The sequence below is a fragment of the Camelina sativa genome, chromosome 13, assembly GCF_030686135.1.
Source record: "Camelina sativa cultivar CO46 ecotype springtype chromosome 13, ASM3068613v1".
NCBI lineage: Eukaryota > Viridiplantae > Streptophyta > Magnoliopsida > Brassicales > Brassicaceae > Camelina > Camelina sativa.
Window position 1 is genome coordinate 14,715,430 of NC_141892.1, and position 14,628 is coordinate 14,730,057.

The window sequence follows — 14,628 nt, forward strand, 5'->3', positions numbered from 1 at the left end:
TTCTTGTTTAGGCAGTTCATACCATCCATACATAGTGTTTTGATCTAAGATTTCAATTCTTCCATGTTTCAGTAGTAGCATATTGTTCCATGGAGCTAAGTGGAAGAAACAGGTGTTTCTACAACTCTACCACCCAGTCAATTCCGTTCCACTTAATCCCTATTTCATGGCAACATATCTTTCCGGCTAAGTAATGGGAAACCTTTCTCCTGTTACATTACATGAATCCTGTTTTCATTTCATCCGAGAAAAGCCATCTTTTTTTCAACAATGTCTTTGTCATTCGATCCAATAGTGTTCCGTTAGATAGGAACAGATTTGATAAATACTGATAACTCTCGGATCGAGTATTAGAACGGAAAAATCCATTAGATTTAGATAATGAACTATTGGTTCTAAGCCATCTCTGGCGCTGAATCAACAATTCGAAGTGCTTTTCTTGCGTATTCTTGATAAACCAACGTTTATATATAGATGTAGGAGGATCCGTTTGGGAAGTAAGAAGCCCCTTTGACATCTCTTCATCTGCAAAGAATTCTCGATGTGAAAACACAGAGACAAAGGGTTGATCTTTGAATAGGAAAAAGAGTGGATCTGCGGGGTCCCAAATGAATTGGCTTATTCTAAAAAAGCCTTGTTCTTTGGAAGACCTATCTCGTCTCTGGTACTGCATGGTTCCGCTCTGCAAGAACTCCGAATCATTCTCTTGAAGCTCATACTTTTCATCATAAATGATCCGCTTGCCCCGAAATGACCCGGCCAAATAGGGAAATCCCAATTCATTAGGCCTTTCGATACAATCAAATAGAAAGCCCCGAGGGCGCCATATTCTAGGAGCCCAAACTATGTGATTGAATAAATCCTCCTCTATCTGTTGCGGGTCGAGGACTCCTTCCCCTTCTTCAAACTCCGATTCGTATTTTTCATAGAGAAATCTCTGATCAACGATAGAACAAGATCCATCTTGCATCATATATAAGGGATCCCTTGGTTCGGAGCGAAAAAGCAATGTCACTCGATCATTATCAAACTGACTGCAATCTTTTTCTGTCCGTGAGGATCCCACCAAAGCGCCTTGCACTTCTAATAGGCCATGAACTAGATCCGAATCATTCTCAATGAATCCATAAGAAGTGATCCTATTTTTTTCATCGGGTACGGGTAGAGACCAAAGGTCTTGAGCGACCGATCCGGCAGAACAACTCAAAAGATAAAGAAGTATCGTGAATTTCTTCATGCTCGTTCCAAGCTCGAAGTACCATTTGTACAAATAAGAATCCCCTTCGTTACATGATTTCTTCTTCATATAGATAGATATAGGATCTATGGGGCAATTACTTATAAGTACATTTTGTGCAACAGCCCTTCCTATCTGATAGAAAAGGATCCCATGATCCTGAACCGATCTTACCTGGGATCGCAAATCCCAAGTTTGTCTATGAAGAGCAGATCTAATTGTATTAGTGTCTATAATTGATTTCTTCTGTGTAATACTAATTGATAGGGCCTCATTGGTAAGTGCTACAAGATCTCGTGCACTGGAACCCATGGTTATAGACTCGAATCCATTAGTATGGAACATTTTCTTTTCCAAGTGAAATCCCCTAGTATAGGAAAGAGTGAAAAAGTGCTTTCGTTGTTGTGGAATAAGAAGCCTTCGTATTTTAATGCATGTATTTAATTTATTCGGGGCTATTAGAGCGGGATCCACTTTTTGGGGAATATGAGTCGAAGCAATAACAAGAATATTTCTAGTGGAACATCTTTCACAATCCCTGGAGAGCGAGTTCACCAATAGACCGAGGGCTAAGTAACTCGACTCATTCACATCAAGATCATGAATGTTTGGAATCCATATTATGCAAGGAGACATTGCTTTTGCTAATTCGAATTGAAGGGTGATATAAAATCGGTCTATTCCCGACATCATATCCATAGTTAGCGCATTCATCATAGTTAGAAGCTCCCGCTCCGTATCAAGTTCACGATCAATATCGTTACTAGCATCAATATCGTCACTATCATCAATATCGATATCATCAATAAAAAAACCTTTCGGCTTGTTATCCAGGAACTTGTTCAGAAATACTGTAATGAAAGGAACATAGGAGTTTGTCGCTAGGTATTTGACCAAATAGGATCGTCCAGTTCCTATAGAACCTATCACTAAAATACTCCTAGAGGGGGATAGGGCTAAGCGGAGCGAAAAGGGTTTTCCATGAGACGGGAAATGAAAACTATTAGCCCCACACGAAGTTTGTGAATAAGTGATTGTCTGATAATGAGCAAGGAATATCCGTCTTTCTGCTAAACAGGATGTATTGAACTCATAATTCATTAGATACTTTTTATGAATGTCAACTAAGTATCGTAAGTAAATTGTTCCCGGTTGTTCAATCATTTGATAACCAGAGTCATTCTTTGATAAATGATCACTATGAGTCAGACTCAATAGAATTTGATCAATCCTTTTTTCTGCCCTTAAGGTGGAGAACTGAACCAAGAATTCTCTTTCTTTATCATCAATCGAATCACTGTTCGCGACCCAGGATTCTATTTTATCATCAATCCAATCACCGCTCACGTTTTTTCTTTTTCTTATCAATGAATAGATCTCTTTACTTGTATGACTTAGATGTCTCGTATTTCTCGAAAAAGTGATTCGATTGATGGGATTTGGTATGATACTTATGAGATCGATGATATCGATGAAATTTTTTTTCAAATCTTTCTTCTTAGAACGTATTGATTTGACCCCATAAGCGGGATCACCACCCCATAGCATGTTGCCACCAGAACCCCGTATTTCTTCTAGACAATCTCCTAATTGTTCCAGAGCAACTAGAAAAAGATTCTTTAACCAGAAAGAATTCAGTTCAGATGTAGGATACCTATCCAGAAGTTTTCGCAACTCAATCATGTATGATGGAATCATCAAAGATTTGATCTTTTCGAACTCTGTCTGTAACTCACTATAGGCTCGGGAAACAAAGAGAAGATGTGTACGAACGATATATCCAGCAACAAGAAGAAGGAAAAGGATTGAATAGAGGACCTCACGAACATTTGGCAATCTCAGATGTGTCGATATCAATGATGACTCATTATTTCGATGAATCATTTCTTCGGACAGAAGAAGATTATGTAAAGACTTACTCGAAATCTCACTTATCAGATTCCTTTGTGGAAGACACAATTTTTTCTGAAGAATTCGCCATGATATATCTAATCCATGCATAATATCATGAAAAATGGATACAAATTTTTGACTGCTACTTAGTATCCGCAATAGGTCTGAAAAAGTACCTAAAAATATCAAATTTAGATATTTGTACCCTGTCGAAGTAAAGAACCATGGCATATATGTTTAGAATAGATTCCATTTTGAGAGAGTTGAAAAAGCACTATCTCGTTGAAAGGTTCTATCCATCTGCCCTTTGTCAACGCATTTTTTTAGGCAAAGACTCCGTTTTTTCCTCTGTAAATATTTCTCAGAACATGGAGTGTGAATCAAACCCATGTTTGAATTGAAATTGAGATACTGATGCAAGCTCTTCTCTTCTGAATCGGATAGATTCATATCTGAAAGAGTTTGACAATACGTTCTTTCAAAATTGACTCTTTGTCCCTCTATTAGAGTCCCATTCGCCTCCACCCGGAGACGGAGCAATGTTCCAATTTCAAAGAGGCTAAGGTTTTTGCTGCAGCTACTTTGTCAAAGGAGTTGCCTGCAACATACCGTTTCACCTCTAAATTGGGTATTGATGCACAAGTTCAGTTTATTTACCCTTGGCTTCCTTCTCGCTGCTCAGGCTGCTTGAAGTGGGGTCATCGGAATGCTGACTGTAAGAGGAAGTCCACTACGAGCACCCATCAGGAGAACTCGGACAGTGTTGACAAAGAGGGTTCGCCTGCAATTCAGAATGTTGAAGTTACCACTATAATAGATTCAGGGACGCCTTCTGCGAACAAGGTCGTGGAGACAGGGGATTCAACTGGAGCTTTGCCTCTCTCGCAGGAGGTGGCTACCCACACCACAGTCGGCTCTGCAGAGCAAGATTGGTCTGTTATTTCACCGGCGAAAGCAAGTAGAGGGGGTGAGCTTCGGGTGGAAACATCAGTAGTAGTTTGACCTTCTCGTTATGGTGTTCTACTTTCTGAAACAGGTGATACAGAGCAGGAGGACTCACGCATTGATATGGCCTTGCAGAGTCAAGATCATGAAGAGGGGGAGATTGTTCCTGCTGTTAAGAAGAGTGGTGTTGTTGACCCGAGTATGAGGGCATTAAGCCAAGTTGATAATTCAATCAGGAAGTTGCCTCCACATTTGGGGAAAGGCTCCACTAAGCAATCTGAATCTTCTACTTACCCACCAAGGATGCTACTCCGGGTGTGTACAGTAGGAAGAGGTCCTCCAGGAAGCGTTAAGTAAGTCGGGCTTCTTTTGGAATGTGTGTGGTTTAAACACCACATCTAAGCATTCCGTGATAAAGAAGTGGGTGGAGGGGGAGAAGTTTCAGTTTGGATGTGTTTTGGAGACTCGAGTACAGGAACAGCAAGCTCCAAAGGTGTTTGAGGATGTTTTTCGAAATTGGTCGGTTATTACAAACTATGAATATTCACGGCTTGGTCGTATTTGGGTTGTGTGGAAGCCTACAGCTCGATTAACGCCTTTCTTTAAAAGTGATCAAGTTGTAACTTGTTCGGTTTGGTTGGAGGGTGAGACTACTGAGTTTTTCTGCTCTTTTATTTACGCATCAAACTTTGATGATGTGCGGAGAAGTTTGTGGGATGATCTGCGAGCACACTATGATTCTCTGATTATTCGTAGCAAGCCGTTGATGTTGATGGGTGATTTTAATGTTACGTTGGATGTTGAAGAGCATTCTAGGGCAGACGCTTCAAACTTTACCACTGCGATGCAAGATTTCAAGGATTTCTTCAACTATTGCTCTTTAACAGACTTGGCTTACCATGGTCCACTGTTCACTTGGTGTAACCACATGGATGGTGATCTGATTTCTAAAATGTTGGGTAGGGTGCTGGTTAATGACACATGGGCTCAATCTTTTCCATGCTCATATACGGTGTTTAATGCAAGTGGTTGCTCAGACCACTTACGTAGTAGTATTCATCTGTAAGGTTCTGAAGAGGGAGAACGAAAGCGTAAACCTTTTAAGTTTGTTCATGCAGTTCTAGATTTAGAGGAATTCAAGCCCATGGTCTTAGAGTATTGGCAGAGCACCGAGTCTATCTTCTTATCTACTTCCTCTCTCTTTCGGTTTTCAAAAAAATTGAAAGGTCTAAAGCCAATAGTTCGTGCTATGGGGAAGGACCGGATGGGTAATTTGGTTAAACGAACGAAGGAGGCCTATGAGGATCTTTGTAAGAAACAGGCGGCCACTTTGGCAGCCCCGTCTCAGCAGTTAATGGCAGGGGAGAGTGCTGCTTTCTCTCGATGGGAGTTTGTAGCGAGGTTGGAAGAGAAGTACCTTAAGCAGAAATCTAAGCTTCATTGGCTGGCTGTTGGAGATAAAAATAATAAGGCCTTTCATCGTGCTGTCACGATTAGAGAGACTGTCAATACAATGCATGAAATACAATGTCCAAATGGGGTGGTAGTTTCCGGGGATGCCATTAAGTTGGAGGCGGAGAGGCACTTTAAGACTTTCCTTCAACATTGTCCTGAGGACTATGAGGGTATCACTGTGGAGGATCTCCAATCCCTTCTTCCTTTTCGATGCTCAACTGATGATGTGGCTATGCTTAAGAACACTGCCACGATGGAGGAGATCAAGACAGTCTTATTTGCTATGCCACGAGATAAGTCTTTGGGCCCTGATGGCTATATAGTGGAATTTTACAAAGCTATGTGGGATATTATTGGTCCTGAGTTGATTATTGTCGTACAATCTTTCTTTGTTAAAGGCTTTCTTCCCAAGGGATTGAATGCTACTATCCTCGCACTCATTCCCAAGAAGACTGAGGCTAAGGAGATGAAAGATTGCAGACCAATTTCATGCTGCAATGTGCTCTACAAAGTGATCTCAAAAATTCTTGCTAATCGGCTCAAGTTAGTGCTGCCTAAGTTCATCTCTGGGAACCAATCTGCCTTTGTGAAGGATAGGTTGTTGATTGAAAACGTCTTGTTGGCTACAGAGTTGGTGAAGGATTATCATAAGGATATGGGTCCCTCTCGTTGTGCAATACAAATTGATATCTCCAAGGCTTTTGACTCAGTTCAGTGGTCTTTCTTGCTAAATACCCTTCATGCTATGGCTTTTCCCCCGGAGTTTATCCACTGGATCACTCTGTGTGTCACCACGGCTTCGTTCTCGGTTCAAGTAAATGGGGAACTTGCAGGCTACTTTGGTAGCCAACGCGGCTTGAAGCAAGGTTGCTCCCTTTCACCTTATTTGTTTGTCATTTGTATGGAGGTTCTCTCTAGGAAACTGGACAAGGCTGGAGCTTCTAGCTGCTTTGGATATCATCCTCGGTGTTGATCAATGGGCCTTACTCACCTCAGCTTTGCGGATGACTTGATGGTCCTTATGGATGGGAAGGTTAGATCAATTGATGGTATCATCAAGGTGTTTGAGGAGTTTGCTAAAGCCTCAGGTCTCAGGATCAGTCTTGAGAATTCCTCACTATATTTAGCAGGTATCACAGAGGCGGTCCTCCATGATATTTGTGCTCGGTTTCCTTTTGCGATGGGTCAACTCTCGGTCCGATACTTGGGACTACCATTGCTCACAAAGCGATTCGTTGTAGCTCATTATCAACCTTTACTGGTTCAAATCAGGAAACGGATAGGCACTTGGACTTCACGCTCTTTATCTTTTGTGGGGAGGTTAAACTTGATCAGCTCAGTCCTTTGGAGCATTACAAATTTCTGGATGGCGGCATTTCGCCTCCCGCGAGACTGTATCAGGGAAATTGATAAGCTTTGCTCTGCTTTCCTTTGGTCTGGTCCAGAGTTAAATACGCATAAGACAAAAGTGGCTTGGGTGGATGTTCGTAAGCCGAAGGACGAGGGCGGTTTGGGTCTTTGATCTTTACAAGAGGCTAATAATGTTTGTTGTTTGAAGCTAATCTGGAGAATTATTTCGCATATCTCCTCCCTTTGGGTTACTTGGGTGTCGGTTAATTTGCTCAAGGGGGTATCTTTCTGGTCTGTTAGTGGGACAGTTTCTGCAGGGTCGTGGATTTGGCGTAAATTGTTAAAATACAGGACAGTCGCAAGGGAAATCTGTAAGTGTGACGTGGGGAATGGGTTGCGGACCTCTTTCTGGTTCGATAAGTGGTCTCCGCTGGGATGTATTATGGACCGAATAGGGCGTCATGGAATTCTTGCCCTTGGTATTCAACAATCTGCTACCTTGGCTGAGGTTTGGTGTCATCGACGTGTGCGCCGCCATCGGGAGTCTGAGCTAAATCTCATTGAGAGTGCTTTAGCTCAGCAGCTGCAACGTCGGGAAAATTCTAGGCCAGATGCAGTGTTGTGGAGAAGCAAGGGGGACTCTTTCTTCGACACTTTCTCTACCAAGGACACTTGGCACCACACTCGCATTGTTTCACCTCAGCTACCATGGCACACAGTTGTTTGGTTTCCTCATGGCTTGCCATGCGGAACCGCCTCTCCTTTTGCACTTGGCTTGCCATGCGGAACCGCCTCTCGACTGTTGATCGGATGATGCTATGGCATATGGGTCCACCTAGGTTGTGTGTTCTGTGTTCTCACCACTCGAAGACTCGAGATCATCTGTTTTTCAGCTGTAGCTATTATGCAGAAGTTTGGTCAGGCCTTGCTCTTTCTCTTCTTCCTCGTGGCTTTTCTACGGATTGGGGAGTGGTTACAAATCTTCTCACACAGCCTGCCAATGATCGGATTACGTCTTTTTTGGTTCGCTATTGCTTTCAGATTTGTGTCTACTCTCTCTGGAGAGAGAGGAATGAGAGAAGGCATGGCACATCCGCCATCCCAGCAACTCAGCTCCTAGCTTTGCTGGACAGACAGGTTCGTAATAAGCTCCTAGCAATTCAGAGGGAGGGGGACATGTGGTATACAGCGGCTCTACGAGTTTGGCTAACATCTAGAGGATATTAGGACCTTTGGAAACTCTGTAACAATTTGAATGTTTTGCTATTTTTTTATTCTCTTAGATTTTCAGAACGAATTAGACCGGTTGTAAAGAGAACGTTATTTTTCTTGAATTAATTTAACATCATATTCAAAAAAAAAAATTGCATCGATAATAAATTCGTCTCATAATGGTCACAATTTTGCGACTACTTTGTGATGAAGAGAGTCGCCCAAACGTCGCATATTGAGGACTTATTTGCGTCCACATTTTGTACCCCTACATAGTAACAAATACGTCACAAATTGCAACGATATTGTGACTGATATCTCAAGACTTTGCGACTAACACCTGATTTAGCTACACTTTTAAGACTGTTTAGTCACTCTCTATATTTTTTATTTTGAAATTTCACATTGAGATTTATTTACATGTTTAGGTTGAAGTTTATGCTTTGTTTTGCTCAACTTATCAATAATAATTTTCTCAAAGTATTAAATTTCCATGACTATAAACTAAAACATCCATAAGTTCAGAATTTATCTTAAGTGTTACATGTTCTTTTATATGAGAAATGTGTTGCATTGAAGAAAAATTCAAAACTAAGTGAAGTAAACATTGTTTTACTAAATCTTACTATTACATGTACTTTATACTACTAATATGAGTTCTCTATAGTGATTTATATCAGCAGTTTTGTTCATAATGTGTAGAATTCAAGATTTTTATTTTGTGACGTATATATGGTAGTCTTAAAATGGTCACATATTGCGACTGATTTGCCACTATATTACGACTATCTCTATTTGTCACTCTTTTGCTACCAATTAGAAACCTGTTTTGCAACGATATTGTGACTGATATCTGAAGACTTTGCGACTAACACCTCATTTAGATACACTTTTAAAACTGTTTTTAAGAAGACTGATTTAGCTACACTTTAGCTCACTTAATCGCAATTAGTACTCTTATTATGAACTTATCAATCTTCTCAAAGATACTAATTTTTAGGAATCGATATTTCTTTGTAAGTCAATGAATTTTTCAATCTGATTATCTGTCTGTAATATCTGGGTTTATAAAGTCTGTAGCTTTTTGTAATAAAAATTATTACAAAATACAAAATAAGAATAAAAAGCTAGTTGTATTTTTGAATAAGAATTTAGGGTTTATGGTTTGGGACTTAAGGTATAAGAGTATATAGGGTTTGAAGTATATATAAATCTACTTATAATATATATACAAATACTAAACTCTTAATTGTAAATTATTAAATTTTCTACTTATAATAACAATAAAAATATAGAAACTATTATTGTTTTATATTGTTTTATTACAAAATAGAAATAAGAATGAAAGCAATATAGTCTTTGATGTTAGGGTATAGGGTATAAGGGTTGTGATTTAGGGTATAGGGTTTGAAACTAACCATAAACACTAAATTTTGAATTGTAAATTATCTTACACCAAAAATTAATCTAGAATTTAAAAAAATATATATTTCAAGTATTACAAAATTTAAAATGTAAATAGAAAAGCTAATTTCTGATTGGTTAATCCATAGAGTTAAGGATCACCCCTTATTAAATACACACCGTTGATTGTATTAAAATCAATGGACTACCTTACTTCCTTCTTTATGACACTTCCCTTCGCTGTCTTACGCTCCTCTTTTCTCTTTTTTTGTGTGTAAGAGAAACTCTTCCTCTTCTCTTCCTCGATAGTTTCTCTCTATGTCCACGATTTTTCATTAGCTTGTCTTCTTCGCCGCATCGATTTTATCAGCCAATTTCCCCATCAGTATAGACGCAACCAAAGACCAAACCCAAGGAAAAATCGGATCATTCGTAGAAATTGGAGGAAGTAAAATCACAATACCACCACCGAAACTTGCTTGTTCATCAGAATCAAACACACTCAATTTTGTGATTGATTTTGGTTTCCGTTTGTTTTTCCCAGGGACAGATGCTGGTTCGCTTTCTGGGGTTATAGCCAAAAGTATTTTTAATTTGGCTTCTCCCCTTCTCTTCAGGTCAGATTTGTTTTGTTCTAGCTTTTGTTCTTGTGATATTCGGTTAGGTTAATGACTTGAATCTTCTGCTAATTTTTCCTGTCTCGTTTAGGTTATTGATTAAGATCTAAGATGAGATTTAGTATGGCTTTTCTCAGATTGATTTTGAATCTGATTTATGTGTGTGTTTGGAGCAAGTGATTAGAGTAACTGAAACGGAGACATCACATGTATATAACTCAGTTTTCTTCATCGCTTGTGAAGTTCTTGGTTCCTCTTCCTCTGATCCTTCTAATAGATTGTGTTTGGTATTTGTTTTTTTTATTTATGTTGTTGTTTGATGGTGAACTTTGCAGAGAAAAACCTCAGCTGCTGATTCTGGGACCATATGTATGTCTGCTTATGATATTTCGGTTTCTTGATTTCAGGTTGTTCAACAAAATACTGCTTCTTGCTTGTGTTTGACAACTGTCAAGAAGGAAGACAAGCTTGAGTTCACTGAGGCATGGCAATTGTTATTGGTCTCTGCATATGCGTTATATGACTCTATGAAGAAATAGAGAGTTCACACAAAGCCAAAAAGCACTAAGGTGTTCTGCTGATGGAATGGCGTTGGCTGTTAAATAGTATGAATTGGAGATATACTAGAGTTGTATTTCCTCTCATTTAGGATGATCTTTTGTGTTTAAACTCTTTTAGGAAGATATTATGGTATGATTAGGATGATGTTATGATTAGTATTTTTAATCATCATTTTCTTATTAAATAATAGCATTTTAAATTGGAAATTAACCAATATCAAACATGTGACTAGTTTGTGACCAAACTAAATAACAAACATGTGACCAAACAAAATAACAAACAAAAACTCCAAATTCATACTATTGTATTTAAGCCCAAAATTGTCCTGCTATAGGACTCTAAATATGGTTACAAAACAGTCCGTAAGTAAACTTGGTTGCATTTCAGTAGGAAATATGCAACTCCAGCTACAGTCACTTAACAGTCGCTTATATACGACTATACTTTCTAGTCGGAAATCAGTTGCAAATTAAAGACGATGTTGCGACCGTTTTATTTTGCGACCATTTTTTAATGACTCCCAAAAATGGTCGCTAAGAAGTCGCAAAACCCTTATTTGCGACTACTTAGCGACTATTATAGGAGTCGCAAACGGCGTGTTTTCTTGTAGTGAGTATAAAAACAAGGTGAAGTAGAAAGTGAAGAAGAAGTAGAAGAACAAGGATATATAAGGTAAATAGTTCACTTAATAACCAGTTGAAGAATTAAAGGAACGACGTTTCGTATTTCCAGAGAAGAAAGATGATGACATGGAATGCTGACATGGATGATGCGTCCGACGTGGTAAGTAAGCCATTAAAGAAATAATAACTCAGCCTTAATATAAGTCAGCCATGAAATAAATTATAACTCAGTCAAAACATGGATAACATTACAGTAATTAAAAAACAGAAAATGGCTGCCACATTCAGCCGCTGCGTCAACTAAAAATATGTAACTCAGCCGTATCGTTTCATAAAGCAGCCGTAGCTGGATAACATTCTAGTAATTAATCTTTTGCTTCTAAGTCAGCAGTCAAATGGCCGAGTTGTATGATAAGTCAGCCTTTCATTGCTGAGTTATAGAATTTAACCATAACTCAGCCGAAACTACATCTCATAAGTCAGCCGTTTTTCATAACTCAGCTAGCCGGAAATACGATAACTCAGCCGTGTCGTATTGATAACTCAGCCGAAATTTTGACAACTCAACCATCGGGTAATAACTCAGCCGTAAGGACGGCTGAGTTATGCTCTAACTCAGCCAAAATTTTGAAAAATCAACCATCCGGTGAAAACTCAGCCGTAACGCGTGGCTGAGTTATGCTCTAAGTCAGCCGTCCGATCTGACTCAAATGTTTTTTCCATAAATCAGCCGCAACAAACATATAACTCAGCCGTCATTACCTCTATAACGCGTTACGCCTGAGTTATTTAATATTCGTCAGCGATTTATGACGTGGCGTCTGACGTGGCAATGACATTTTTGTAATAACTTTTTTCCGGTAACGTAAAACAACGGCACATTGGGTATTTTGAAAATACCCAAAATATTCTAGTAATAAAATCTTTTTTTTGTAGATTCGGGTAATATTACCTAAAATGTATAACATCTGAGTAAATGTCCCAAAAATATATTTAGAAAAATACATATAAATTTATGAAGGATTCAATAATATTTAGGAATGACCTTTTGAAATTCAGGATGGTTTTCATACAAATAGTAGTTAAAAAGATGGGAAAGTTAGAAAAATGAGCTTTTTCCAAACATTTGGTCATCTACACCTTTTTTTGAAGATTGTCAATTGTTACAAAAATGCCCCTACTAATAGATATATTGAATTTTTTAGGAGTTTAAACCAAAAAACAAACAGTAAACTCATGTTAGTATACAACTGTGCAAATTTTTTTTTTAAAAAAAATGTTTTGAATGTCAAAAAAACAGTTTGTAAATTGATGATTTTTGGTCTAAATTGTTCAGAAGATACTTTCTACGATTTTTTCAAGTTCTGAAACATTTAGATTATTCATTCTACAGTTTGTGCATGTTCTACGACGTTTAGACATAAAATTTGTTCTAAAAACTTTAGAAACTGAATTTTGTATGTTCTACCAAATTAAGAATATGTATTCTACATTTTTCTTCATTCTACATCAATTCAAAATATATTTTCTACGTTTTACCTTGTATACTAAAAGAAGTAAAAGATATATCATAAACATTTTAGAATTTATAATCCGTAAAACTTAGAATACTCTAGAAATAGAAAGAAAATAAACTAAATAAGGAAAGTGAATATTTTTTGAATAATCGTAATTTATGGTTACGATTCTGTATTTATTGTTTAGATATGTTCTAATATATATTAGAATGTGTATTTTAAATTATTTAGAAGAAAGACAAAAATAGGAAAACTTGACATTCGACATAACTTATGATATCGTGATCGGTTATTTACCATCTCTTCCACCTTCCACGAAAATTTCACTTAACTGTTTATGATGCAAATCTACGTTACTCCAGACTTCTCCAGACTTGTCTACAGACTTCACCAGACCTCTCCAAAGTTTTCCAGACTTGTGTACAGATTTCACCAGACTTCTCCAGACTTGTCTACAGACTTCTACAGACTTGTCTACAGACTTCACCAGACCTCACCATCAATGAATTTCTTAACTGTTTAAGACTCTTTGTGTTGTTTGTTTGTTTCAAATATAACACCATCAAGAAATTTCAAAACACATGAGTATCTATGTTGTGATTCAGGAATTTAAAAATAAATCAGACCTTATGTACTCATCAACCATTATAAACACAAAATTCATTAGAATATCAATAAAAATAAAAGTGATACAACTAATGAAAAATAAAAGTGTAAAGACACTAAAAAAATTAGCCAAGGTCTACAAACTCATAAGCATATACTGGAGGCTCATAAGTTTTCATTCGATTAACTAGCATATGATCCTTTGCTCCTATCCAAAGATCGACTGCCAACTTCAAACGAGCAAATTTGAGCGATTTAATTTAGGTGCCATAAGCCGCTTAGGATACTTGATTTCCATCCCTGCCGAATAAAATAAAAGAAGAGTTAGTATGAATTAGCCACAACTGAAATAAATCATACAAAAATCAACAAAGATATTAGAAAATTAAATACTAAAGATTACTAAAAGTATGATTTAAGAACAAGAAAACTCTGATTATTAATCATTTAGATGCAAAACAGGAATTTAAAGACAAAAATACACTAACGAATTGAAAATTAAACAAAAATTAGACTTAAGGATCTTAGTTTAATCTTAGAAAATGATAACTTTCATATAAGATATACACTTGTTTTGGTTTCTTCTATGCATACACAACCACATACTACAATAGTAGGAGGATCCAAGCCTAAGAAAAAGCTACTAACTTTGATGTCAGATTCTAACGTAGAACATATACCGCAGGAATGGTAACCACCTTCCAAACTCAGATTTCAAGATCCAAAATCATAAAATTTATGAACTCCAATACTAATATTCAGCTCTAGAACAACCATTATATACAACAAAGCCTAATAGCTTCCAATTCATGAGCATACGAATGGAAGAAGCCATCATAAAAACACTCCGGTTTTAAAAACACATGATTTGTACACAGAAAATACGGAAAAAAAAAACAGAGCGACGAAACTAAATGTTGCGATTTGGGAGTGTGTTAGTTCAGGTTTGTACATGAACGTAATCTACGAGTGGGCAAGAAACAACTCTTTTAATCACGAAATCATAATAATTAACATGCAAAAATTGAAATCGAATAAGAAAAAATTGGGTTGAAATCTGGATTGAAATGGAGTGAACAAATTGACATAATCTCAAGAAATGAACACAACATAACAATCAACATGCAAAAAAATCCAGAAATCTACATACCTAATTCATGGAGAGATGGAGCAATGGTGAAGATGGAGATGTGGTGAGATGGTGAAGA

At 37.6% G+C, this 14,628-nt stretch overlaps 1 protein-coding gene and 1 pseudogene across 1 annotated transcript; both read left to right on the forward strand.

Moving 5' to 3' along the window:
• Window positions 1–3,669: 3,669 nt before the first annotated feature.
• LOC147929587 (uncharacterized) lies at window positions 3,670–6,181 on the forward strand. The gene is made up of 6 exons (XM_087480668.1): window positions 3,670–3,688; window positions 3,813–4,097; window positions 4,167–4,390; window positions 4,551–5,100; window positions 5,194–6,073; window positions 6,160–6,181. Exons 1-6 carry the CDS (start codon window positions 3,670–3,672, stop codon window positions 6,179–6,181), a joined length of 1,980 nt encoding a protein of 659 aa, XP_087336794.1.
• Window positions 6,182–6,260: 79 nt separating this feature from the next.
• LOC147929588 (uncharacterized) lies at window positions 6,261–10,652 on the forward strand (annotated as a pseudogene).
• The last annotated feature ends 3,976 nt before the right edge of the window (window positions 10,653–14,628 follow it).

Coding starts and splice junctions, on each gene's coding strand:
- LOC147929587 (XM_087480668.1), top strand. Junction 4,098..4,166: donor GGCGAAAGCAAGTAGAGGGG/GTGAGCTTCGGG, acceptor TTTCTGAAACAG/GTGATACAGAGCAGGAGGAC. Junction 5,101..5,193: donor ATATACGGTGTTTAATGCAA/GTGGTTGCTCAG, acceptor TTGTTCATGCAG/TTCTAGATTTAGAGGAATTC.